This window comes from Metarhizium album (assembly GCF_000804445.1).
Source record: "Metarhizium album ARSEF 1941 chromosome Unknown scaffold_1, whole genome shotgun sequence".
In the NCBI taxonomy this organism is placed as follows: Eukaryota; Fungi; Ascomycota; class Sordariomycetes; order Hypocreales; family Clavicipitaceae; genus Metarhizium; species Metarhizium album.
In genome coordinates, this window is record NW_024467575.1 from 1,976,894 (window position 1) to 2,004,169 (window position 27,276).

Genomic DNA, 27,276 nt, shown 5'->3' on the forward strand with positions numbered 1-27,276 from the left:
ACTTTTTTTTTTTTTTTTTTTACGCGTCGAGATGCGTGAGTGGGTCAGATGCCCCAACTTTGGCCGTCGCGCGTGCACGACCAGGTCAAGATGGCGGGAACCGTGAGTAGACGGGTTGAGACCCTGTATTATACATATACATAGATACATACACGTTGATGCATAGACGGATCGATCGCTTCGATGGCCTCAAACCTTGTTCAAGATGCATCATGTCTGCGGAGCACCAGAGCCTTGGATGAACACTCTTGAAGGTCTACTTGCCGAGTACCAAGTACTGAGATGGAATAGACGCGGAGATGCATCAACGCGCTAGCGGACAGCCCCACCACAAAGCCCTGGGCTAGGGTTAGGGTTAAGATCGGGTGTTGGTGGGATGCTTCTGGAAAAAAGTTGCCCAAATTCGCTAGCTCCCTCCCATTCTCCAAATTCGGGCCCTTTCCTTTGGTTTTGGTTTTGGTTACTATGTATCGTTACTCGCCAGGCTGGTTCAATGTTCCGGCAGCGTAAAGAAACAAAAAAGCGTCACAACAATACTACTACTATCCCACAGCCATGCTATGATACTCGTGCCCGAGCTTCCCCTGGCAAGGCCATGGTGCTGCCCTGCGGCCTGCGGCCTTTGTCCCCGCGTCGAGTGTGGGCCGTGTTGGCTCTTGTTGTTGTTGTTGTTGTTGTTTGATCAGGGGGGGCTTGCTGCATTCTGGAGGCTGGCTGTGTTGTGTCTCGTATACGTATTGTTAATTGTACGGAATACTCCGCATGAAGTCCGTATGTGTAGGGGCATCATTTGATGCACCGCATTCTGCAGATGTTTTCATCTGAGCACGGCCCACAGCGTAACGAGTTGGTCGCTTTGTGTTTGTCGTGCAATAGGCAGGTGAAGAATAAACCCTGGCTGCCTTGTCAACCGGTCTTTGCCCACTTTCTGGGGTGCCGTTGAAAGATGCGTCTCCACGGCGTCAGAAATGAATCCACTGGGGTCTCGTGACTCTCTATTTCTGCCCACGATGTCATGCATGCCATGGCCGCAAGCGTCCTAGCGTTATTGACAAGCTCATGCCCTTGTGGTGCTTGGCAGCGAGCATGAAGCCATCGCAATGGCGGTGCACTAATCCCACACCATTCCCTTCACAGCCATCGTATGACTGCTGTTGGGTTAGTTAGTAGCAGTCTGGACAGTCCGTCGGACGAGCATACAGGTCCGCCGGGGAGGAAGGAAGGAAAGGAAGAAAGAATGACAGAATGAAAGAAAGAAACATCGTGTAGGAGGGTCATCGTTGTTGCGATGCTCATGGTGGACCCGATACGTCATACCGGGGCGGACGAACAACAAAACATGCGAAATCCTGCGTCATGGAGCTGCGAAGAATTGACGGTCGAATGTTCCAGTCTGCCATTCTCCCACCCTTCCATTTTGCGCTTTCCCACGGGGATTTGGGGGCGCAGGTTGGAGATGCTGGGGCATCAGCTCGTCGGTCCCCTCATTTCTTGGTGTTCCAGATGCTTGGCGGGGGATCAGGCCAATGGGGTCGACGTGCCTAACAAGTACATAGTACTAGTCTGGGCCACACGGACGAGGGGGCGAGGAGGAGTGCTAGTGCGTTTCTCGACTTGCTCCGTACAGCCTCGCCGAGGCCCAGCAAAAGTCAAAACCAGCCCCGGCCATTCGGTGCTGCGTGACTGTTCAATTGGCCGCTTGAGCAAAAAAGAACCAACCGCCGGCCCTTCTCGGCGCTTCTTGCTGGTCCATGTGGGCCGCAGCCTCCATCTGCCACCAGTGGCCCACCATCATCGGTCTTACCTCGCAGCTCAGGCCGGTCGAGCCCCGCAAATCTACACGCCGGTTCCCCGGACACGCGCCTTTCGCTTCCATGTCGAACACGGAGTCCACTGTCAGTCGCAAGCGCCTGAGTCGGGACTAGCCACCTCGCCCATGGCCGGGTTACAGGTTCGCAGCCCCTGGCCTGCGTCTCGCTGCTCCTTGAGCCCCGAGTCCTGACTCCTTGACCCAGAGCCTAAGAAAGTATAGGTACTCACTCCGTAATGCACTACGCATCGGCTGTGGGAGCGCCACTCCTGCAAGCCTTCTGCGCGTCTCATTCTCAAAATTGCGCCCCGTACATATACCACACGTGTGGGACTCTCACGCGGCGCAGATGCCACTAACGACGATGGACGATGGACGGGATGCAACATTGACACCCTTGCCAATGTTTGATCGAATGCTCCGCTGGCTCGTGGGATAAAAAGTCGTCTTCACCCCTCCCGTTGACCAGCCTCTCCTCTCTGTCTTGCTCCTCGTGCCATCCATCCATTGTCCGACGGACTGTCTTCTTCCCTGCCCCACATCTTGTCTTGCCTTTCGATTTTCCCTTTCGACATCCAAGACACTGAGACTTGTTGAGCCATCACCAAGTATCGACCAACTGTCGACACGAGCAACAATGCCCGTCAGTGTCGAAAAGGCGCGGGAGGGCCGACAGGCCTCCGTCACCCTCCACACTGCCCCAGATGTTGAGCATATCGAGGCCCCCGTGACCTGGAAGGCCTATCTTCTTTGCGCCTTCGCCTCCTTCGGTGGTATCTTCTTCGGTTACGATTCCGGGTACATCAATGGTGTCTTGGGCTCCAAGATCTTCATCGAAGCCGTCGAGGGTCCCGGCTTTGATAAGATTTCTGAATCCAGGTCCTCCCTGATCGTGTCCATCCTGTCTTGCGGAACCTTCTTCGGTGCTCTGATTGCTGGTGACATGGCCGACTGGATCGGCAGAAAGTGGACTGTCATCGCTGGCTGCGTCATCTACGCCCTCGGTGTTGTCATTCAGATGATTACTAGCCCTGAGAATGCTCTCGGCCCCATCGTCGCTGGCCGTGTCGTCGCTGGTCTCGGTGTTGGTTTCGAGTCCGCCATCGTTATCTTGTACATGTCCGAGATTGTAAGTAAAATGGGCTTGTAGTTTTGATGATTCGCTTCCTCGGCGCCCTCGTCTCTGAGCAATGCTAACTCACGCCCCGTGGCAGTGTCCTCGCAAAGTTCGGGGTGCTCTCGTCGCTGGGTACCAATTCTGCATCACCATCGGTATCATGTTGGCCTCCATCGTAGTGTATGCCACCCAGAACTATGGCAACACCGGTGCCTATCGCGTGCCAATCGCTATCCAGTTCCCTTGGGCCCTGATCCTGGGTATCGGTCTTTTGTTCCTCCCCGACTCCCCTCGCTACTACGTCAAGAAGGGCCAGATTCAGAAGGCCATAAACTCCTTGTCCCGCGTTCGTGGCCAGCCCGAGAACTCTGAATATGTCCAGACTGAGGTTGCCGAAATTATTGCCAACGAAGAATACGAGCGCGCCCTCATTCCCTCCACCACCTGGTTCGGATCTTGGGCCAACTGCTTCAAGGGCAGCCTCTGGAGTGCCAAATCCAATTTGCGTCGAACCATCTTGGGTACTTCCCTGCAAATGATGCAGCAGTGGACTGGTGTCAACTTCATCTTCTACTACTCGACTCCTTTCCTTCAGTCTACCGGTGCCATCAGCGACACTTTCCTCATCTCACTAATCTTCACGCTTGTCAACGTGTGCTCAACTCCTCTGTCTTTCTGGACTGTCGAGAGATTTGGTCGTCGCACCATCCTCATCTACGGCGCTCTTGGTATGCTCATCTGCCAGTTCCTCGTCGCCATCATTGGTGTCACCGTCGGTTTCAACCGCACTCACCGTGATCCCGCAAACCCCGCGAACAGCATTGCCGACAACATTGCCGCCGTCAACGCCCAAATTGCCTTCATCGCCATCTTCATCTTCTGGTTCGCCTCCACCTGGGGTCCTGGTGCCTGGATCGTCATTGGCGAGATCTTTCCTCTCCCTATTCGATCTCGTGGTGTTGGCCTCTCCACTGCTTCCAACTGGCTGTGGAATACTATTATTGCCGTCATTACCCCCTACATGGTGGGCGAGGATCGTGGCAACTTGAAGTCATCCGTCTTCTTCATCTGGGGCGGTCTTTGCACTTGCGCCTTTGTCTATGCCTACTTCTTGATCCCCGAGACTAAGGGTCTGTCACTCGAGCAGGTCGACAAGATGATGGAGGAGACTACTCCCCGACAGTCCGCCAAGTGGAAGCCCACCAGAACCTTTGCCAGCACCATCGGGGCTGGCGACTACATGGAGAAGCCTACTGCGCAGCAGGTATAAAAGCGCAGATGATTGTCGCAAGTTGCTGTTCAATATAATAATTGAGAGGATGGAGGCGGCATGGTGGCAAAGCTAGTGGATCATGAGCCTTCAGGTCAATGGGCGGGGAAGCAAATGTATATCCGTGTCGTAGGCCGTACCGTATATATCCATCTGATACAAAGTATACCGTTTCAGGCGAGGTTTCTCAAATAAATCGCGATGTGAGGCTGCCCTCGCGGAACGTTTGGTTATCCGGGGCACTGGCCTTGGTCCTGTTCTGTAACGGTACCTGGTCATCAGGAACCCGATGAGTGTCCAGGTGATTTGACGAGCTCAAGAAACAAGAAAGAAGAAGATGCAATCGATATCATGTTAGCGGCTGTTCGCGAATCCACGGGCAGATGACAGCTTGGCTGTCGAGAAAACACCAGACTGGATTGACAACGGGCAGCACGTGCTGCACGTGCGGCTGTTGGTTGGTACTAGACGGCACTGGGGTGTTGGCTGGTGAAGTGTTCAATGCAGGTTGACGACAACGAATGGTTGTGCCAAGCACAGCAGACGAAGTAATCAGGTCCTTGGTGGTGTTGGGGTGTTGGGTTAGACTCACATCGTTCACTCGTCGTTTTCGTCGTACATCCGCGAGACGATGGGTTGGAACTTGGGGCGGGGTTCAGGTTACATAAGCCAGCCGTGACCCCCACCGGCCCGGAACTTCATCGACGGTCCGCCGGCGGGGCTTTTTTGCTTTCCGTGGTACCGACACAATTTCCCTGCGTCGATTGACGACGCTTTGTTGACAGTTTGAGCACTTTTATTACTTCTCCGTACCTGCTTCTCGCTCTGTGAGGCTTGCACAGGCTATTGGAGCCATGTCATAATTCACCGGCTCGGCTATTCATTCTCGGTTCTCGGCATCACCTGCGTCACCAACCTCGCCACGAGGCCCACGACCATGGCGCAACATGACAAGTCGCTCTCGCAGGTCCTGCCTCCTCTCATTTTGGGGACGGCCACCTTCAACTACCAATACAACGACGACCCTTCGCAAATGCCCTACAACGACATTGTTCGCAAGGCGCTTCAACACCACATCACCGCCTTTGACACCTCGCCGTATTATGGGCCGTCCGAAGTGCTGCTCGGCGATGCGCTTCGAGCATTGACACCTCCGCCAGATCGGGATGGCTATTTTCTCATTACCAAGGCTGGCCGAATTGCGAGCAACGAATTCGACTATTCGCCGCCATGGATTCGGTACAGCGTTTGTCGCAGTCTTGAGCGGTTGAGCACGCCCTACCTGGACCTCGTCTATGCCCACGATGCGGAATTCGTGTCTCCGCCGGAGGTCCTGGAGGCCGTCAAGGAGCTGCGACGGTTGCGAGACCAAGGCTTGGTCCGTTACGTAGGAATCAGCGGTTATCCTGTCCAAGTTTTGGTGTCGCTAGCCGAGATGGTCTTGGAACAGACTGGGGAGCCCTTGGATGCCGTCATGTCGTACGCGAATTATTCTATTCAAAATACTCAGCTGGGACGGCCGGATATCCTTGAACGATTCAAGAAGGCTGGCGTCGACTGTATCCCGAATGCTAGCATGCTAGCAATGGGCTTGATCACCACCAGAGGAGCTGACGGTGGACCCATGGCCTCCTGGCACCCGGCGCCGCCAGGCTTACGAGACGCGTGCTTCAGCCTGACGTCGGTTGCAAGCAAGCTGGGAGAGCGTATCGAAGAGATTGCCATTCGATGGGCCCTGGAAAATTGGTCCCGTGTTGGTAGCCAATTCGGCTCGGTCGCTTATCCGCCCGAGCTCTCATCAGAGCCAAGGATGGACGAAAATGGCTCACCAGCTCCTATTGGTGTCACTGTGATGGGCGTTTCCAACGTGGACGAACTGGAGGAGACGTGGGCCCTCTGGAAGAGTGCTGTTGGACTTGCGAGCCCAGGGGATGAACGTGCGGCGGAGAGGAGAGACAGAATTAACCGTATAGTCACGCAGCAGATGTGGCCAAAGTTGGGATCGTGGAAAGACTATTCGTGGCAGAGCGGCGGAGAGGCTTTTACGAACATGAGACAGGCGAAAGGCGTCGTTCCCATCGACGCAGTCGCGCAGCGGTGGGGGTTGATACCCAAGAACTTTTTAGAAAACGCCAAAATTTAACGGCATTCATCCAGTACGCATTTCTGGCATGTAGAGTATAGATTGTCCTTTTGCGTTTATCCTTCAGGAGGAATCGGGAGCCAGCTGTTCATAGCCGCCGAGTTTCCAGCCAGCACACCAGTGCGGCTCCGCAGGAGCAATAAGAAACTCGTCCCCGAGAGACGAAGACGAACTCGCCTTGACGGCCCTGGATCGCACCTCTTGAAACGGACTTGACTTGATTGCTATCCTTTGCCATGCATGACTTGATGGGCTTTGTTCCAGGGTTTGCAGCCCGCCGATGACGCCGGCACATGTTCCGCGGACGTAGCAGTAAACACCATCGAGGCAATCGGATTCCTCGATATTCCTCCGCCAGGTTAGCGTGGCACCTCACCAGCCCTGAGCCGCCTCGTATCTCGCATTCGACCTTTCCCTGCAAGACCCACATGCGGAAGTTCAGAACGCATACGCAAGTACAAAACTGCTCGTCATAGTGGCGGCGATGTGGCCCGCAAGAACACCAGAGCGGCATGTAAACCTTTGCGAGCCGGAGGTCAAAGTACACCGAATCACGTTCTGGGCGTCGTTTCTGGTGCCAAGACATGGCTCGTATTTCGTCTTGACGAGTTTGGACGCTCAAAGGCATCATTACATCAACGCTTGGCGTGAGCGCTGCGTGACTCAAAGATGACGTGATGCCCCGAAACCGTGTATAAAGGGCCTCGAAAATTGCAGCCACGCAAATTTCAACTGCCGGTATGAGTCCTCAACATCCACCCAGGCACGCAAAGGATACCCACGATGAATGTCTACGCTCGATTATACGTTTTGCTCATGTCCCTAGCTGGACCGACCTCGGCAGCCCTCAACTGCCGGCCGGAGGGACGGGTTCTACCCAAACCGAACCTCAGCGACTCGCCCATAGTAAAATCAGCGGGGGCAAGCCTCGCAAAGACGCTGAACGATGCTGTCAGGGGCGTCGTAAAAGCAGGGTGGCCCGTTGAGAATGTTTCGTTTTCTCTGGCCGTTGTGTCCACGGACCAGAAGAGCGCCGGCGTCCCCGTCTGGGAGTATCACCACCGGGCTGAGAAGAATAATCGTGGTACGAAAAACGTCACCCGTGACTCGCAGTACCTCATTGGTTCTGTGAGCAAGGTCATCTCTGACTACATCCTCCTCAAGGCTGGGGTCGACCTCGATCGGCCTGTTACCGACTTTATTCCAGAACTGAACAGCTCCAGGTCCAAGACTCATTGGAAACATGTCACATTGCGCATGCTTGGCTCACAGCTGAGCGGTGCACCTACGAACAGTCCGTATTCCGCGAGCAGCAAGTGATGCCGCGGGGGGTGTTGTAACTTGTGACTATGCTGACGACTCCTAGACGGATTCTCAGAGTATTACTATCTGAGAGAACGCTTTGTTCAGTCCGGATTCCCGCCACTCAAGGACTCGGATTACCCATCATGCGGTGTTATCGGTCTTAACAAAGGCTGCTCTGTGAATGGTAGGCATGACGCCTACAGATATGCGGCATGTTCCCGGGCTAAACCTGTGTCTTGCAGAGCTCCTCGACGGCATGACGTCCCAATATCCGGTCACGGCGCCCATGGAGCGCCCAGCTTACTCAAACGTGGCCTTTGCAATTTTTGTCCTGGCACTCCAGGAAGCCATTGGGAAGAACTACACCGACCTGGTGGCCGACATTGTGACCAAGCCGCTTGGCATGCGGAATACTCTTCCCTCCCCCGGAGACGATGACCAGGCTGTGATTCCCCCGGGAGATAGCTCCTGGGGTGTGGACTACGCATACAATGCTCCGTAGGTGACAGCCCTAGAGACTAACCGTCGTTCCGACCTCTCGACACTGACCGTCTGGCCATCTTGGACGCAGTGGAGGCGGCTTGGTGTCGTCGGTGGCCGACCTCTCCAGGTTCACCTACGCCCTCCTCACACGAACCCTCGATCCTACACCGTCACAAACAAGGCAATGGTTGAAGCCGGCGGACTGGACCGGAGCATACAGTGCAGTCGGTATGCCCTGGGAGTTCTTTCGGCCTCTCAATCTCACGCCGGCGCACCCACACCCAGTCGTCGTGGCCGGCAAAGGTGGCGCCGCGCAACTCTACAGCAGTCAACTGAATGTAGTAGACGAGTATGGCATGGGGCTCATTATGCTGTCTGCAGGCAATACAGGGGCCTCCACGGTCCTCTCTGACGCACTTCTCGCCATCTTCGTGCCAGCGGCAGACGAGGCCTCAAGGGACCAGGCTGAGAAGCAATACGCCCGCACTTTCAAGTCTGACGGGACCATACCACAAAGCAAGGCCGTGAAAGCGGCTTTTCTGCTGGACGATGATTCCCTCGTCGTTTCCGAAATTCGCCATGGCGGGAAAGACATAGTAGCTGGCATCAAGAAGATCTGGGGATTGGCCGTGGGGCAATATGCGGCGGCTTTCGGCTCTACAATGCGACTGTTCCCCACGGACCTGTCGCAAACAGCTCAGATGGACGGCAACAACGTCACTGCTGAGGTTTGGCGTATGTGGCCCGAGTTTGGCGAGCCCATTCCGTCTGATATGCCTGGTTTCAACTTGGGCTACGAAAACTGTTTGCAGTGGACTCTTGGGGATTGGATACATTACGGGAAAGAGCCTCTTGACAGGGTCGTCTTCTACAAGGACTCTCGTCAGGATGTTGTTGGTTTTGAGATGCCCTTTCTTCGATCGGGAATCCTGAGACCCAGGTAAGTCGGCGTGGCGAGGATAACGTCGCGTAGCATATAAAGGGTACCAACACACAAAAAATGTGTATTTTTTAGTGTGACAGATAAACTACGCAGTTGCCGGGTAGTTTGTCAGAATAGTTGGTAGTTGGTTGATTAGTTAAAATGTCCCTCGCGGCGCTCGTTGTCAACTTTTTCACGTGGACTCTTGGTATGCGCAAGAGTGAATTTGGCCAGGTAGTTATAATGTTCTGAGTAATCAATTCCTCTTGAGGAGAAGTTTGGTCGGTACGTCTCTCGGTCCGTCCCTCGGTCCGTCCGTTCGCTGCAACTTGCCCCCACAAGCATTTTGACAAGTACCCAGGTACTTCCGACAAACGCAACTTGGAGCTCGCACACCATCACACAACACAACATCCGCGGCTACACATTGGCATCCAGGCTTCATGGCGGGCGGGCGGAAAGCCAAGCCTACACTTCCCGCGCGGCCCACGAACACGCTCATCGTAGACAACGGCGCGTACACGTTCAAGGCCGGCATCGTAGCCAACGGGCACGTCAGTGAGCCCAGAGTCGTCCCCAACTGCATCGCGCGCGACCGATCACGAAAGGTCTACCTTGGATCCGAAATCGCCAAGTGCCGCGACTTTGGCGAGCTGCAGTTTCGACGGCCGGTCGAGAGAGGCTTCATCGTGAACTGGGAGGCCCAAAAGGAGATTTGGGACCAGGAGATATTCGACAATGCTGCAACCAAGTGCGATCCCGCCGAGACTCGTCTAATCCTCTCAGAGCCCCCCAACGGACTGCCAGCGTTGCAGACGAATTGCGACCAGGTCGTCTTCGAGGAGTACGGATTCGCTAGCTACTACCGAGGAATTAGTAAGTGTGGCGCGAGTCTCGCCCCAAAACGCCGGCCCATCGCTCGATTTTTTCTGACGGGAGGGAGGTGATAGACTCGACCTTCAATGCTTACCACGACGTGCAAAACCTTTTCCGGACGCCAAAGGAGACCCCGACGGCAGCAAACGTCCCCGCCGAAGTCATGTTGGTGGTGGACTCCGGATACTCCCATACGACCGTCTCGCCCTTGCTCCGCGGGCAGCCGCTGCACTCGGCAGTTCGACGACTCGACGTTGGCGGCAAGCTTCTCACCAACTACCTGGCTCGTCTCCTATCCCTCCGGCATTTCGACATGCGCAACGAGACGTGCATCGTCAACGAAATGAAGGAGGCGGCATGCTACGTGACGCTAGACTTCAAGTCGGACCTGGAGAAGACGTGGAAGGGCACGAGGGGCGAGAAACGACCGTCGTACGTGTCCGGGGCTGGCATCGTCAAAGACTACGTCTTGCCGGATTTTCACACCCGCACTAGGGGGTCGATGCGCGACTACGATCCCACGAGGCATACAAGGGCGAGAAAACTGGCCGCGGCCGGCCAGACGGATGAAGATGTCTTGACGCTGCGAAACGAGCGGTTTGCCGTACCGGAGCTCATATTCAATCCGTTAGATATGGGCATGCGTCAACCAGGGCTGGCGGACTTGATCCAGCAATCCATACAACAACTTCCCCTGGGATTGTGGCCCGGTCTGCTGGCAAATATTGTTGTTGTGGGGGGCAATACCTTGTTTGATGGCTTCATCCAGCGTCTTCAGAAGGAGGTCGTGCAGCGAGTACCGGATGACTGTGTCGTGCGCGTTGCAAGACCTGCCGATCCCATTACCAGCACTTGGTTTGGGGCTGCCAATCTGGCCAGCCATCCAAACATTGAGAAGCTTGTCGTCACAAAGAAGGAATACGAGGAACTTGGCTCATCTTTGGTGGCACGTAAATTTGCCGCTGGCCTCAACTTCACCTGAAAAACAGTCACCATGATGCCGTACGATTCGCCAGTCCCCAGCGACAGCCCTGTGCTCCCCCTATCGAGGGACATGACGCGTTTGGCGCCGGTACCAGGCTTGCGGTTGAGCTCGGTTGAGCTGCGTCGGGCTGCGTCGGCAGTGACATGAAGTCGACTTTCGGCTAGTTCCTCTCGGCATGCCATGCCCCCCGGCGGTTTCACCCTCAATAGATGCTACGTCAAGTCAGGATTCGCCAATTTTTCAGCAGCAGACAAGAGAGTCCCACGACGTGACGGAACTCGTTGAAATGAGAGGGATCTTGGCTCAGAACAACTTAAACATTGGCAATATCTTCATTAGAGTCGAGTATGGAGTCGCTATCTGATGGGGGAGATTTTGTCTCAAATTGATACTGATCATTTCGGTCGTAACATCACACACATTACGTGTGTTGATGGCTTCATCATGTCCAGAAATTCTCTAGACGAGGCCGGCACAGAAAGAACTGTTTGTTGCTGGTGCTCCGGCTGCCAGCAGCTGTCCCTACCCTTCCTTTCTTTTCTCAGAGAAGCGGCCTGGTCAGCGCGTCTCGAATCCTACGTCGGGCGAGACTGAGAGGGATGCCATTCGAGGCAAGGTGCAAACGAGCACCTGACTTGGAGTCTCTGATACTAATCAGCTGCGAATTCCTCACCCCATGGTCACACGCCTAGAGTATCGCAGGGTCTTACTGTCGTGATAAACCGCGGCCACGCGAGATGCACCAATCGCACTGATGGCAGGTATTAGTAGATGGTAGGCCGAATACTGGTAACGAGAACACGTACATATTCAGGAGATGAGCCTTCATTGTGAACAATGCAATAACCAGCGGAGCACTTTTTGCAACTCCGTTGTGTCTGACTGATGCATTCCTCGCACTATTGAGCGTTAGCGCTGGGATCAGAAAAAAAAAAAGAAAAGGAAAAAAGGAAACGGGAGAGGCTATCAGTGACTTGCGTTGTTGCCGCATTCCCAGCAGCTCTTGGTGACGCAACTCTATAAAAAAATTAGCAAATCGTCGAAGGCAAACATGAAATTTTATAACGCGACAGAGGGAAAGAAATACTGCCAAAAGGACATCAAGGTGACGTAGGTTCTGCGTACAAATCTGCAAAACACCAGCTTGCAGGACCAAGTCACTCAACTACAAAGCCCCGTCTCGTCATGGAGGGACCAGAGCATCATCCTGGGCAGCCAGTCTCGCTGCCGAACATTGGAAACATGTACCATGTCGTACCTTGATCTTGGGTGTGTTATCCTGCGACTGTAGGATCTGAGCAAAGTTTGCCACACCATCGTCTTCATCCACCACGATGAAGTTGTTCACGTCTGTGTGCTGTCCCTGACCGGGAAGCTGGAAGCACGACTCGCACCACCACCTATGGCAGCACGCGCAGTACCGCTCGTGGAGACAATCAAAGCATCGCGGGACAAAGGCCTGGCCAGGTTGAGACGGACAGGTTGCGGCCCGGACCGAAGACGCCATGATGGGAAGGGGGGTCAGAAGAGGCAGGCATTGCGGCGGGCGGTGCTCCTCCGACACCAAACCCTCTGGTGCCTTGGCGCAACCATCGCAGCCGCCGACGGCATGCGTAGCCACGGCAGGCTCGTTGTCTGCCATCATCAAGGGCCGTCCAAAGGCAGGTGACGTTCTGGGCCGGGGCCCCCGGCAGAGGACCGCGTCAAAAGCAACGATGCCTTCGCATGCTGCCATGCAGTTGACCCATTCCTGCGAAACGGGCCGCGTGATGACGCGGCCCCGTTTGCACCACCAGCTGTCGCCTTGTCGCTCGAGAGACGATGTGAGAGCCTGGCGACTCTCGTGATTCCACCTGCAGCTGATGGCGCCTCGGGATTCCCGATCCGGCAGACCTGGCTTCATCTCTGGATGCACCTCTTTGGAACCGAATACATAGAGCGCCTTGAGCCGCGGAGAGTTCTTGGGTCGTGTCGGCCGACACGCATACTGCAGAGCCTCTCGGAGCCTGGCCTGGTTCAAGTTTTCAACCTCTCGTATACTCAGTATGCGCACGCTATATGAAGGGTCATTGATGAGCTCGTGGCACAAGTCAGACGTCACCGATAGGCCGTCGAGAATCAAGGTCTGGACATCTTTCCAGATGTCCTGTCGTTGGATGGCGTTGAAAGCGCCTCTCAACGGACCGGAGTAGAAACTTGATCATGTGAGCGACTCGTGTGCAAACTCTGAATACAGACATGACAGCCGTAAAAGGAAGAATGGAAAACCGAGAAAAACTCACTCATCTTCACTCAGATTTTCATCCAGTTGCACATTACGCCACACTTGTCCACCGTTGTCAATGGGCTTGATGTAAAACTGCGCCTTCTTGACCTGTCTGAGGTCGAGGTGCCGAAACACGCCAGGGGTGTTGCGGATAAGAGATCTGATTTCGTGGTTGGCAGCGGAAAGTTGAAGGAGGCTGTATATGGGCAGGTAGGGGGCGATGGTACGGAGGATGAGAGAGTTGTGCAGGATATCGAACAGAGATGGTGTGTTTATCTCGAGTTCTTGACGCATTTGACCGATGACGGTAGCTTGGCTCATGTCAGGCTGCGAGAGAATGACGACTTGAGAGCCAAGGGGTATTATGAATATGGAGTGTATATGTAGTGGGCGCAACACGAGATTTCAGGATGCAAGTCGATGTGAGATGGTCGAGGGAGGCATGCTTCAGAGCAGCAGATACCAGGTAGTAGTGCTCGAAGCTCGGTCAATAAATAGGAAGAGCTGCCGTGTCAACTAGCCCCCGGCCAGTCGAGACGGGGGCGCAGTTGAAAGGTGATGCGTGTTTCGGCGGTCCCCGTGTGAAACAACAAATAGAGATGCCGCCTAAGGTTATGCAAACTACTGGCTGTCATGTAACCCTAGGACTGTCTTTTTTGGACGACGGACGACGGAGTAGCTTGGGTTGACAAATTAAGGCCGCGAGAGAAAGACGGGGGTGTGAGTGAGACAGGTTCCGAATGGGATTCGCTGCTCAAACGCGGCCAGGTGAAGAAGATATCTCATTCACGGGTGAAACGGAAGCCGGGGTGTGGATTGGCGGCGACGAGCGACGAGCGGGAGATTCCTGCCGAATGCGGCTGGTGCGTCGTGCAACGAGGATGATGGCACGGAGCAGTTGGCTGGCTTCGGAGATGATGGTGATGGCGGTGATTATGATGATGACGATGGTGTGTGGTGTGCGGTCCCAGGCACCAAACGTCGGGTTTTGAGTAGAAGGCAGGTTGAGCAGGTTGGCCAGGGACAGCCTGGTCGAGGGGGGATATAGATAGATGGAGCACTCTGTATGCACGCACCATACGGAGCAGATGCGGATAGGAGAGAAGCTGTTGAGTTCAATAAAGAACCATGTTGTGGTACGTGTGGTACTTGGTAGCTGTGGCGAGGAGACGCAGAGATGCAGAACCGCGGCACACGGAGGACAAACGATGGGATGACAGACTGGAGCATTTTTCTTTTTTCCGTTTTTCTTCTTTTAGACACGCACACGCGCACGCGCACACGCACACACACAACACAACACAACACACACGCATACAGACGCAGCCTTGGTCGTTACTGGCTCTTGTCCGTCTTTGGAGATCTCGGTGAGCAAACGGCTGGCGGAGGTGAGGTGGACATTGAACAAACGACAAGAGCGGCTCTTGGACACTCGCCGACGCCACCATTTCCTGGACATTGCATCCATGTCCACAAGGCACGCTGGACACCGTGCAGACATCCACCGGACATGCAAATTACAATGGAGCACGCAGTACCATTAACTCCGTACGAGGTGCGCCTTAATGCTAGTTCCGACCAGGCCAGACGGACATGTGTCCGGACAACGTGTGACGATGGGTGGAACAAAGCATGTACAGACAAGTCGCCTGAGGTCAGTCGAGAGTGACCGGAGTCCTCCGTTGTTTCGGCGAATCGGAGGCAGGAGATGTGACGTGACGCCGTCATGCTTTGGGGGGGGGGGGCAACAGTAAATGCTGAAGAAGAAGACGATGATGATGACGAAGCCCGACACTCCTGAAAGGCAACCAGCCCGCAGCCCGCGCGCGCGCCCATGGATGAGATGCTCCAGATCCGAAGATGAAGATGGTGTTGCGACTTGCCATCAGAATCCCTGACGACTCCAATCTCGGCAGTGCCCTTCGGGCCCTACGATGCCGTTTGCAAGACAGATTTGATTACTTCAAGGGAGCGCCTTGGTCAACTGTCGTTGCTACGTGGCCGTGGCCGCGCTGCATTACCCTTGTCCGTGTCGTTTCTGCACATGGGCCCATTTGCCGTGTCCCAAGTCAAGTCCCCTTGGCTTGGATGTGCCAAGGCCCAAGAGGCAGGCCAATAAGCATGCATACCAATTCAGCATCACTACGGAGTATGTATGTGAGGAAATGTATTGCCGATCTTCCCAAGCCTGTCGAATAGCAGCGTTCTAGGTACGCCAAGATCCACGACGTAGGTAGAAATGCAGGGCCTCTTCGGCGGACACGTAAGACATGGCTGCGCCTTTGCAGATTCAAGGCCATGGATTGATTGATTGTCCTACCGAGTAGTTAATAACTGATAAGTACTCCGTAGTACGAAGCAGTCCGTTCGCCTGCGTTGACTGGTCTGTTTATCAAACCTTGTGTCCGAAGGCATCAAGTCGTCGTAGCGCCGGAGCAGAATGGACAAACGTACCGAGTCCATGGCAAAGAGCAAAGCCCTTGCTGCAACAACTTAGAGAAGATGACCCGCGTTGATGACATCTTCTGCTGCTGCGGATGGCTGGCGCGGCTGGGCATCTCGAATCTGCGAGGGTCACAACTTACCGCAACAGCCACAGCCACAGTCTTGTGAGACGAGCCGACTTTCGCCCTTCCACCAGCCCGGAGAGGACCAGTCATATTCAAACCGACAGGCTATTTCGAAATCCTCTTTTTTTTTGGCGGCTTCCAACAGTCCCAGACGCTGTATTTCCGTATCGAGCAAAGAGGCAGACCACTTAATACAATTCACGTGACCGTGACATTTCCGTGTTGGATGGACATGGAACACGACAGAATCTCGCTGACTGAGCATCCCAATTTCGCCATATTTCCAGGCAGCGACGAGCTTCCGTTCTCACCGAATGTCTAGTATGATGCATTCGTAAACCTCAATCTCTTCCTGTATATCATCCCCAGCTGAGCCCCAGAGTGTTCTGAGATGGATCTTGCTCCCAGTCCAACCCGAGTCCTCCAACTCAAGTGGATTAGACCGTGTCTGTAAACCGAACCCACGGCCCACACCTCATAGCTCACGATACCGTTGTATTCGACGACCGACATTTTTGACCCAGAGACAGGCCATGGATGAGCAGCCAGCCTTGCGCTGGTCAGGCTCCTTTGGAGTCCCGCCCACGACAGCTACGGCAGTCAGAAACTTGTCCGGAGACAAGATCATCCTCCCACAATCTGCGTTAGAACAGCTCCTGGCCGCTGCGCCGTCGCAGCCGACAACGGCGTCGAGTTTCACGGCTTGGGATTCCCATAACCCGTACCGGTCCGACGCCTTGGGGGTCGAACAGCGCCAGCAACTGCCACACCCACTTGCGTTCCGACTTGTGAATAGTCAGAATGGCAATGTTGTCTTTGCTGGTATTCGAGAATTCTCTGCCCCTGAGGGAACCATGGGGCTGAGTTCTTTCCTGATGGAAGCGCTGGGGATTGAGCCACAGAAGCTCAAAGCAAACTATGGAGATCGGACTTCCCATCCCGATCCTATTGATATTACTGGCGACGAAGTCCTGTCGACGACCGCAGCGATTGAGCTGACGGTTCATGCAACAAGAATACCAAAGGGAACATACGTCAGGTTAAGACCGCTGGAAGCGGGCTATAACCCGGATGATTGGAAGTCGCTGCTGGAACGACATCTCCGGGAACATTATACGTGTCTGACCAGGAATTCGATTCTCTCCATCAATGGGGTTAGAGGCGAGAACTTCAAGTTTCTGGTCGACAAGCTTTCTCCAGAAGGAGACGCAATATGCGTCGTTGATACTGACCTAGAAGTGGATATTGAGGCGCTCAACGAAGAGCAGGCTCGGGAAACGATGCGACAAATCCTAACCGAGGCCCAGACTGAGATAGTTGGTGGTGTGTCAAAAGGCGGGCATCTCGACACATGGAGACAAGTCTCGGGAAACGTTCCGCCCGGTGGATACGTCGACTACGTACTGCCGTCCTGGGACCGGTCACAACCCCTGAGCATCATCCTCAGTGGTATAGAACAGGAAGATAGTTTGGACCTTTTTGTCACGCCGAAATCGTCTCGGCAGCGAGCACTACCCAGAGATACAGCTCATGTCTTTGGCGACTTTTCTTCTGCCGAGAATGGAATCAAATCCATCACCATATCACCCGCAAATGTCGAAATGGAAGGAGCAGAATCAATACTCGTCTCTGTTCATGGGTTCCCGTCTCCATACCGACGAGAGAGCGAGCCAATCTCATTTACTATCCGAGCTAAGATCGGATCGCCAACAATCATAGCTGGGCAAGAGCGCATGGAGGACGACGGCGAGGAGCACTCGTCTGACGAGCGGCAGTGTTCTAACTGCAGGCAGTGGGTTCCCGAACGGACAATGATTCTGCACGAGAATTTTTGCCGGAGGAACAACATTCCGTGTCCTCAATGCGCTTCCGTCTTCAAGAAAGGCTCGGATGAGTGGCATTCGCACTGGCACTGCGAACACGACTCGGCCAGGGGCAACTCGGCTGCCAGCAAATCAAAACACGACAGCATATGTCACAAACACCGCACCTGTCAGGACTGTGAATTCACAACAGACTCGCTAGCAGACCTAGCCGGGCACCGAACTTCGGTATGCCCCGGCAAGCTCATCCTATGTCGGTTCTGTCACCTTGAAGTTCCACAGGAAGGCGATCCTTTCAACCCTTCACCAGAGGTCGTCTTGTCCGGTCTCACAGCCCACGAACTTGCTGATGGCGCCCGCACCTCTGAGTGTCACTTGTGCGACAAGATTGTGCGACTTCGCGACATGGAAACGCACATGAAGCATCACGAGCTAGACAAGATGAGCCGGGAAAAGCCAGAGATATGCCACAACGAAAACTGCGGACGAACATTTCACGGGGTAGGACCAAAAGGACAAATCGGCGCCGGGACATCACAAGGCCAGGGTCCTGGAAACGACATTGGGCTGTGCTCCCTCTGTTTTGGTCCGCTGTACGTTAGCATGCACGACCCAGAGGGGAAGGCTCTGAAACGGAGGATCGAGAGGAAGTACCTGGGACAAATGATGACTGGCTGTGGCAGGCCGCACTGCGCCAACGAGTGGTGCAAGACTGGCCGGAAGAACATCAAGGCAGAGGCAAAGGGGACTTCAGCATCGGCCGTGTTACCCTTGGTGAAGCCCCTGATGGCAATGGCTGGAACCCCAAATGGACACATGTACTTTTGTGTGGATGAGACGAATCAGAAGAGACGCAGCATGGCAGAAATGCTTGCGGCGGAGAAGTCTTGGGATCTGGAGTGGTGCGTGGCAGCGGCGGAGGCAGAGAAGGGAAATCTAGATAGAATGCGAGACTGGCTGCAGGCTTGGGCGCCGAGGCGCTGATGGGGAGCTTTAATAGATGGGAGCATCTTGGATGGGTGTCATGGCGTTGGGCGGTCTTTTTTTGGTAGCCACACAGGATTCGAATCTCGGTGCAAGATGGGATATATATCTTGACAATTATGACGGTGGGTGGACAGGCTTTGTACAGGAAAGTTGGACTGCGTCAAAGCTGCGGAACAATGTCTGCATGGAGCACATGGGATGGATGTAGGAGGGAATATACGGAGTTCATATGTGGAATATCCGGTACTACTTGTACGGCCTAGCTTGCTGTCGTGTCGACTAATAGCAAGTTGGGTCTGAAATACTCGTGACCTCTCCATGAAATAACCAAGGCGGAGGGCTCCTTGCTGTGCATAGCGCTTTGCTTAGGAAATACCTGGGTACCGTGTCAGCTTACATTGCCACATCCGTGGGCCGATTACCCCCGTCTTTTTCTTTTTCCTCTTCTCCTTGCCGAGCACGCCGTACGGGAGTATGGTATATGAGACATGTTCGCTGACTTTTCCGGCCTGTTCCGGCCTGTTACACGAGACTGCCTCAGTGATGGCCTGGCTGACATGTTCTTAAAGTGAAGACTTTCCCGTCAAGGGGCTGCATATTTCAGGCCTTTGGCACGGAAGCTGCGGCATCTTGTCGTCGAGACGAGAGGAGCCCGTCACGTAATTCGTTTTTGCGTTCGTCTCTTTCTTTTCTGTCTGCCGTGCCAGCAGGGAATCGAGACGCCATGTTTAACCTGGTCCCCCGGCGAATCCTGCTGGGGGTGGCTGTGGTGTTTATACTCTGCTCCTACTTCCTCTTGAAGGAGAGGCTGGGCGCGTTGAGCACTACCGGGCCCGGTGAATCATTTCGAGATGCCGTCGAACCTGACGGCGAGATGCTGTCGGATGTAAGGCGTTAGCAAACGAGTCGCAGATACCAAGGATCGTGGGAATGGTCTTCCATGGCAGACGGAGTCAGGCCTCGATTTGGACTGTTACCTCAAGGTGAGCCGACGAGAAACCACGGTCGATTCCTCCTAGCGTGAGAAGTGTTCCATCAATACTTGAAGGATGATTTGCGTGGAAATCTTGAGATTCCTTGCTCGCTTTCCAAGCCCCCAGTGCTGATGACGCGCACATCAGCGCAACCTTGCAAAGAACGGCGGACTCCTCGACGAGGTCATCTGGCTTCAACGAACCCAGGACCAGGCTGACCCGGCTTTCCTCGACAAGCTTATTGACTCTGAGCAGACTACTCGCGGGCTGACGTGGAACGCAGCGACGGCAACTACGCGAGCGCATACGACGGGATTGAGGATGATGTTTTGTACGTCAAGGTGGACACGGACATTGTAGTTATGTGGCTTTTGCAAGGCAGACGTTGCGCGGGCGTGGTACTCATCCAGCATCAAGGTGTACACCGAAGACACGACAATCTTGTCCATGGTGCACTTGCGAGCGACACGGCCAGACTACTTGGTCGTCGGGGTCAAGACCATCAACCAGCCCCGGAGCAGTTGGTTGCACTGGGGCCTGGGCGTCGTGCGGCCATACATGCCCGAAACCGGGGCATTCTACCCAAAGGACGACGAGATGCAGGGCCATGACCAACCGGTCAACTGACTGGCGCCCGTCGCTTCTGCCCCGTTGGACTGCCCCCAAAGACTTCAACTTGTCCGAGTGGTCTGCCCCCGAGGGCCGGAGGCATCGATGGCTGCCGGTCTCTCGCGGGAACGACCACATATGACGCCTACTTGAGCCCCGGCTGGTGGCATTGGGCCGTTGGCGCGCAGCAACACTACAGCCTCCTGGAGAATCTGGAGAGGGATCAGCTAAGCCGGTATCGGTTTCACGCCTGGGACCATCGAGACCTTCGCGTGGGCATCCAACCGGTGGCCATGACGGGCAAGGATATCAACAGCGTCAAGCCCATCGCCCCGGACGACGAGCACTACTTTACCGTTACGATGCCGAGGAAGCTGGGACGGTGTAGGTGGCCCGCGCAGTGCCTTTGCTTTTGGTCCCCGGAACAGCTGCGGTGGCGGCCGGCGGAGGCGTGGCCGCTCATTACAGCTTTGGCGCCCAGAGAGACGGCATGGCCAAGACGGACATACTCGAAAGATATCGCTCGTATGCGCAGGAGAGAATATGCAAAGCAGCCACGTTGTGGACGTCGGAGGCGGACGATGCGGCCCACAAGGCGGCGTCTGTGGATGCTGTTGACGGTGTAGTACGTATTGTTGAGTGTATAGCAACGTGCTTGGATTGCATCGTCAGCTTTGGGCCTGGGACAAGTGGGCGGGTGGGATTCACAAATCAAAACTAATATGCTGCTGCGTGACGGATGAAGCCTTGATGCTGGATGGAGTGAAAGTAAAGTAGCTGTGGCATCGGACGAGGACGAGGTGAGGAGGGTTCAGCCCTGCCACCGGTGATTGGAGGGCCGCGGCATGGCTGGTGGTTTCGATTCTGCGGGGGATTCCAGTTCCGGGGCGTGAGAAGCCCGGCAGACCAAGCCTCGAGGGCCGGATGCCGGATTGATTCTTGTTGAGCTGACGAGGCCCGCTTGGCTTCCCTGAACTCGGAGACTTGGCTTTGCCTTGGCGAATCTCTGATGACTGGATTGTTGGGCAACATGCGCCGGAGCTGCGACAGCCTCCGAGCTACCTGAGCCAAGCGGCTGGCTGGCTGAGCTCGACCTGCCCCTAGCAACCGCGCGGTGCGGTTCGTTCTGGTACGTACCAACCAGGCTTGACTCGGCCGCATGTGGCAGTTCAAGGGGCACAAAGAGCATCAACCAACGAACGGCCTTCAGTCGCGCCGGGCGTAGTCGAAGAGCTGATGGATGCATCTGAAATCTGGAATCCGAAATGCGAAACAGAAACAGACTCTGCCCTGTGCTCCTCGCATTGTCAACCCATCCAACCGAGGCCGGCCCGAGGAGCGAATCCCGTCCAAACATTGCCCATCTCAACCCCGGCCGGTTGCACCAACCGGCCTGGAACCAACTGGCCAAGTGCCCACTGCCTCCCCCTGCCCCCTCTGCATCCGCCCAGACCTGTAGGCTGTACTACGGCTGCCCAGCATGCCTTCCCCCCCGTCGCTCACCACCTGCATTCGCCCATCGCCATCCGCCATCCGCCATCCGCCGTCCACCATCCACCACCACTCGCCATGGCCGGCCGCTGCATTTCTTCTTCTTCTTCTTCTCAACGTCAGGGTCCCTCCTCCGACTCTCATCCATAGCGGCACCCGTCATCGTCCGCCATCATACTTACTTCTACACCGTCCCGGCGTTTGCCACTGCGGTGCACACACGTCCCTCGACATCCTGACCGAGCCTTGTCCCTCGTTGACGTCGCCCTCTCGTCGGTCTCGTCGGTTTCTTCGGCTCACTTGCCACCTCCAGCACCTTTCTAGCCTCCTGCCGAACGAAAGCAAAGCCTCGACGTTTGTGGCATCGCACATTGTATTTTCTGCTCTTCAACTGCATGTTTGATTCATATTCTCCATCGCGCTCCCCAACTCTCAAACAATTTGTCGCCATTCGGTTGCTGTGGTGGACCAACCCCGGTCCTTCTTCAACTTGTCTCCCGACACCGACATGCATCCCCGTGCTGCACTGTCCGTCTGACATACTCTAACCATAGCTTCATGTTGCACTGTGTCAGGTACGTATGTTTGCCCGGGCGGCTCCAGCCTCTTCTGCCTCGTTTGCAACACTGTGAATTTCACAGGATTCACGCCACCAGCCTGCGGGGAAATGCTGCCTGGAGCTCTGAACTGTTATGACTGCTGCTTCTAACATGAGACGGTCCACCGCAGATATCGAGGATTGAACAAATCTCCACAAGAATCGGCGTCGGATAGCCTGTTTCGGTCCTTACTCCATACCGTACACCTTCCTGGCAGCGAAAGCGCAGACTAAGTTTTCCCTAGCCGCAAGGTGCGGTGCCTTCGTCATGGGCAATTCAAACACCAAAGAGTCTCGTTCGGAACACCACGACGGCTCCTCTGATCCCCGCGAATGTGCGAGGTCGCGCAATCGCATCAGCAGAGGGGACCTGGGCGGATTTCTCAGCCTACAGCCCCCCCGGGACCGTGGCCGAGACCGTCACGATGCTCCATTCGAGCACCGTGAGACCAGACAAGAGCGCGAGGCTCGCCGGTTAGAAAAGGAGCGTCAGACTAGAGCCAAGGATCGAGAGCGAAGCATCCGGGAGGAACATGTGGATGGGGGGTATTTGGTCACAATGGGAACGTATACCGGCACCGAGGACTTCAGCAAGCCTGTGGTTCGACAGCTTCAGGTATGTTTGCTGCCTTTTGCCTCATCTTTACTCTCTTCCCTCCATGGACAGCTCAAAAGGCACGAGTCGGGTACTAACCTCCGCAATCAGATCGAGAGGAAATTGGCTCCCTTCTGGCGCGGTCTGAACGACTGGTCTGAAAACTGGACAGAACATCAACTTGTTGCAGCTGCTCGGGGCCTGCCAATCCCGGACGCCGACGCGCCTCCCGATCCCGACCTGATGCCTCGCCCTTCATCACCCCAGGCGGAAGCTGCCAACGCTCAGGGCTTGCAGAGCCTTACCGTTCCCATGGGTCCCAGAACTCTTTCTGCCGCCTCAGATCGTAGTGGCTCTGGGGCTGGGTCTGGCATCTCTTCTCCAACGACAGCAGCACCTCCCAAATCATCGTCAATCAAGCCAAGGGCCAAGGCACTCGCGGCAGCCCTCAGCGTGGGCTCTCGCAGTGCTTCATCCACTGACTTGGCGCCAAAGGAGGTACCTTTACCCCGTGACCCGTTTGTTAATGGTCAGCCCATCGAGGTGTACCTGTACAAGGACGCCTCCGAATGCCCTATATGCTTCCTGTCCTACCCTCCCTATCTGAACCGCACACGATGCTGCGACCAGCCTATCTGTAGCGAGTGCTTTGTGCAGATAAAGCGAGCCGATCCTCACCTGCCTGAGCGTCATCCAAACGGCGAGACCAGGGATCCAAACGAAGGGCCCAATCCGGAAGACCCGCCGGAGATGCTCATATCAGAACCGTCAGCGTGTCCCTACTGCCAACAGCCTGAATTCGGCGTGACATACGAACCTCCGTCCTTTCGAAGGGGCGTAGCCTACTCAACCTACACGAACTTCGCTTCAACCGCAATGTCCTCGCAGAGCTCTCTCAACTCTACGCTTTCGCCAGCAACTCCTCAGCCTTTCGGGAGGCGGCGGACACATAGCTTGTCAGCCACCGCTCCCAATGTCATCACAACCGACCGAGTCCGGCCAGACTGGGCCACAAAACTGGCCTCTGCTCGTGCTCATCAGGCACGCCGGGCCGCAGCGGCCACGGCCCTGCACACCGCAGCTTTCTTGGTGGGAGCCCAGGAAAGCAGATCCATACTCCGCCCCAGCAGATTTGGACGAAGGAGTGCCGGGACAGATACTCCCGTTCACGATCACACGGCCCGCAATCCCGGCGAAGCAGAGGCCGATCCCGACGAGATGGCGTCCAGTCGGAATGCTGGCGGTATTCGCCGGAGTCGAATGGATGAGCTTGAAGATATGATGTTCATGGAGGCTGTTCGACTGTCTCTTGCGACGGAGGAGGAACGAAAACGAAAAGAAGAGAAGGCCCTACGAAAGGAGGCCAAGAAGCGACAGCAGGCCGAGAAGAAGGCTCAGAAGAAGGCGAGCAAGGACCCATATGGAGGGAGCATTAGCGGTGCCAGCAGAAGTAGTCTTTCTCTGGGCCTTGGCCGAAGGCGTGGCAATAGTGGAGCTAGTGCCTTGAGGGCTGAGGCTACGACGCAGGGAGCGTCGCAAGCTACCAAAGGAGAGGAACCACTGGCTGCTGAAACCGAAACCATGGGCGGGCTCCCAGGAAAAGGCAAAGCCGTAGACCGTGGATCGGAGGATATTACGGGGGCAGGCAGTTCCGCTGCCGCCTCGCTACCCATAGCCGCCAGCCGTCCTCATGGGAGCTCGCATCTGCGCCAGATGAGCAACGCCTCCTCGCTTGGATCATCTCTCGCGGACACACCCTCTGGAAGCTATACTGGGCCAGGGTTTAGCGGAGCTGATGGCACAGGTTCTCGATCTGAAGGCGATCGAGACACTGGCAGTGAGCCTATGTTCAACTTTCGCAGCTTGGCTGAACTAGTCGGGGTGAACATTGACGATGGGTCCGCAGATCGGAGTGAAGGAGAGGCATCATCAAACCTTGCCAAGGATACAACACGTCGCCTCCTGTCACAGGTGCAAGATGAGAAGGCTGGGTCAGAAGCCGACCATGCGGAGAAACTCAGCGCTGGACAAGCTGGCGAAGAAGAAAAGAAACCGCAATCAACGTTGAGCAATGAGCCGACAGCCGTTGAAACCCTCGGAGCCACCCGTCTGTCCCCAGAGGTCACGATAACCCCCAAGGGTGATGATGTCGACAGCTCAGAAGCCAAGCAACCTGACTAGAGTGTGCGGATGCAACCGCCCGAATCCATGCGCTGAGGTGGGGAGTTCAGCTTGATAAGATGATGAATCGCTGACACGATGAAGATGGGTATCTGGATGTACGAGCGGGATATATATTCTCCACAAACCATTGATTATAATGATGGGTGTACCCGGTTTACGATAGCGAAGACGATTATTTCATAGTGACATTACAAGGATTGGGTCATCAACCCGGAGGGTGTCTTAGCGTTGGGCCGCCGAACAAGTATTGGTAGGCCACAGAGAGTAGGCAGATATGGGTGCCGCGATCAAATAAAACGATTCAAATAATCGCTTGGAATACAAATAAACACTACGAATGCTAGCCTGGTCGGGTTCTCGTAGTTTTATCCAGAGTGTTGGAGTGTTGGACAGTGTCGACGACGTAAAAGCCCTAGCCGGGATCCGTGTACGTATCGGGCACGAACACGGATTAACCGCGTGTAAAGTTGCGGGAAGTGGGGACAGGCCGAGGCCGGCTCGTTCACTACGGAAGCACAAGCGATGCGATTTGGCGCCGTTGCCACCCGACCGGCCGGATCGTGTAAACCTATAAGTACCTACCAGGCTGCTCGCTACTTAGCACCTATGACAATGGTCGAGTACCTGCGGAGTAAATCAAGAGAGGGTGACGACGCCGCGCTCGCTCTCAAACACACAGCCGGCTGCACAAAATCATATCCATTCAGTGGCATTGAGGGGCAGCACGTCCCCTCGGCGCGGGAGGCGGCGAGACGTGCTCTGGGCCAAGATGCTTTGCGTGGAGGGACTTGCAGGACCGCGGGCGGCCAAAGGACAGACGAGACACGACGTGATTCGGGGCAGAGACGTCACGGGCGAACGTGTTTGGCCAAGGAGTTTGGTTTTGGAACCTGGGGGGAACTCAATGCTGGCCCGTTGCATCAAATCTTTTGAATCTCGGCCTGAAACGTTTCCGTCCATTCTGAAAACGAGTCCCGTTTGTTGTCCCAGTCGTTGACGAACAACTCGCTGGCGGCAAAGGCGTCACGGAAGCACCGTTCCGTGGTCTTGTCAATCTCGGATGGCTGCAGTTCGTAAAAGGCACACGCCAGATCGCCAAAGCTGTCGGGTAGCTCGGCGAGGAGTTTGGCCATTTCGTCCAGACGGGAGGGGACGTCGGAGGCGGCGTTTGCGGGTGGGAAAGCTGGGAGCCTCTTGAGGCGGCGCTTGGCGAGGGCTCGGTAGAGGAGGGTGACGAGGCGGAGGCGCTTGAGGGATGATTCGAGACGGGGCCGGATGCGATCTGGGTCGGAGGAGGGGATCGTCTGGTGCGAGTTCACGAGGGAGTCGAGCATGGCTTGGGCGGAGAGGGATTCGGAGCCGGGCTGGTCGGACGGGTTGTCGACGTGGCCGTCCAGGACGGGGTCGGAATCGGAATCGGAGTCGGCTTCTTCGTCGCCCCATTCCCTCATCTCGTCCATGACGTCGTTGAGGATATCCCTCCACTGGTCGACCTTGTGGATAAAGAAGCCCGCCACGCCCATGTTGGAAAGGTCTGTGACACTGTCGCATGCTGACCAGAGGAGGCCCGTGGCCGGCAAGCTGCCCCTTTCGCCCTTTGCAAATGCGTCCCGCTCGTCTTGCGCGACAAGCTTGCCGTCGTTGGGGATCTTGTGTAGCAGTTGGCCGAGTCCGGAGAGGACGCGCCGCGCACGCCAGGCAAGTTCCCGGCGGACAGTGCCTGTGTATTGCTTCGCGACGCAGGCTTCGGCGGCGGAGACCAGCCCGGGGACGGGACCGGCGACGAGTTCCCGCACGACGGCTGACACGGCACTCGGTGCGAAGGGCTCGGTGATTATCAGAAGCGAGATCTTGGTGCCGTGGGCGCGGATGAGGGATGCAGAGGCGTGAGCGAGCGATAGGGCATTGAAGTTTGGGTCTGGCTGGGGAGACGGTGAGGGCGAGCTGGAGGTGGCCGAGTCGGGAGCCTTGTGTGTTTCGGACAGGACCGCTTGGAGTTGATCCAGGAGGGCGGAGGATGTTTGGACGAGAGCCGCGAGGGCCTCGATCGCGTCTTTGTCTTTTGGAGGCATCTCGAACCTCGGCTGGAGGATGCTTTTGTTGACTCTTTTTTTTTTTTTGGTCCGGTCTTCTGCTCTTCGTTTCCGCCCCGCACCAGCACCAGGCTGTAAGTACTCGAGGCAAGTAACGTACTAATTTGGTACGCAGCCACTGGTGCAACTGTCGTCCCGGCCGATGATTTACCGCCTGCGGGTCCGCACGGCTTCT

The 27,276-nt window shown here is 55.6% G+C and overlaps 8 protein-coding genes across 8 annotated transcripts; 6 read left to right on the top strand and 2 right to left on the bottom strand.

Moving 5' to 3' along the window:
- Positions 1 to 2,447: 2,447 nt before the first annotated feature.
- Positions 2,448 to 4,197, top strand: MAM_00563 (Sugar/inositol transporter; the record flags this gene model as incomplete). Its single annotated transcript, XM_040819362.1, has 2 exons — positions 2,448 to 2,939; positions 3,025 to 4,197. The coding sequence occupies 2 exons, from the start codon at positions 2,448 to 2,450 to the stop codon at positions 4,195 to 4,197; spliced, it is 1,665 nt and encodes a 554-aa protein (XP_040682627.1).
- Positions 4,198 to 5,134: 937 nt separating this feature from the next.
- Positions 5,135 to 6,340, top strand: MAM_00564 (Aldo/keto reductase; the record flags this gene model as incomplete). The annotated part of the gene is made up of 1 exon (XM_040819363.1): positions 5,135 to 6,340. One exon carries the CDS (start codon positions 5,135 to 5,137, stop codon positions 6,338 to 6,340), a length of 1,206 nt encoding a protein of 401 aa, XP_040682628.1.
- Positions 6,341 to 7,123: 783 nt separating this feature from the next.
- On the top strand, positions 7,124 to 10,908 carry MAM_00565 (beta-lactamase family protein; the record flags this gene model as incomplete). The annotated part of the gene is made up of 6 exons (XM_040819364.1): positions 7,124 to 7,634; positions 7,707 to 7,829; positions 7,888 to 8,143; positions 8,217 to 9,068; positions 9,412 to 9,926; positions 10,001 to 10,908. 6 exons carry the CDS (start codon positions 7,124 to 7,126, stop codon positions 10,906 to 10,908), a joined length of 3,165 nt encoding a protein of 1,054 aa, XP_040682629.1.
- A 1,186-nt stretch (positions 10,909 to 12,094) lies between these two features.
- Positions 12,095 to 13,498, bottom strand: MAM_00566 (uncharacterized protein; the record flags this gene model as incomplete). The annotated part of the gene is made up of 2 exons (XM_040819365.1): positions 12,095 to 13,106; positions 13,194 to 13,498. The coding sequence occupies 2 exons, from the start codon at positions 13,496 to 13,498 to the stop codon at positions 12,095 to 12,097; spliced, it is 1,317 nt and encodes a 438-aa protein (XP_040682630.1).
- A 2,782-nt stretch (positions 13,499 to 16,280) lies between these two features.
- Positions 16,281 to 18,554, top strand: MAM_00567 (Ubiquitin fusion degradation protein UFD1; the record flags this gene model as incomplete). Its single annotated transcript, XM_040819366.1, has 1 exon — positions 16,281 to 18,554. One exon carries the CDS (start codon positions 16,281 to 16,283, stop codon positions 18,552 to 18,554), a length of 2,274 nt encoding a protein of 757 aa, XP_040682631.1.
- Positions 18,555 to 19,281: 727 nt separating this feature from the next.
- On the top strand, positions 19,282 to 20,158 carry MAM_00568 (uncharacterized protein; the record flags this gene model as incomplete). The annotated part of the gene is made up of 3 exons (XM_040819367.1): positions 19,282 to 19,443; positions 19,679 to 19,862; positions 19,914 to 20,158. The coding sequence occupies 3 exons, from the start codon at positions 19,282 to 19,284 to the stop codon at positions 20,156 to 20,158; spliced, it is 591 nt and encodes a 196-aa protein (XP_040682632.1).
- Positions 20,159 to 22,497: 2,339 nt separating this feature from the next.
- MAM_00569 (uncharacterized protein) lies at positions 22,498 to 25,005 on the top strand (the record flags this gene model as incomplete). Its single annotated transcript, XM_040819368.1, has 1 exon — positions 22,498 to 25,005. One exon carries the CDS (start codon positions 22,498 to 22,500, stop codon positions 25,003 to 25,005), a length of 2,508 nt encoding a protein of 835 aa, XP_040682633.1.
- Positions 25,006 to 25,928: 923 nt separating this feature from the next.
- Positions 25,929 to 27,080, bottom strand: MAM_00570 (uncharacterized protein; the record flags this gene model as incomplete). Its single annotated transcript, XM_040819369.1, has 1 exon — positions 25,929 to 27,080. The coding sequence occupies one exon, from the start codon at positions 27,078 to 27,080 to the stop codon at positions 25,929 to 25,931; it is 1,152 nt and encodes a 383-aa protein (XP_040682634.1).
- Positions 27,081 to 27,276: the final 196 nt, after the last annotated feature.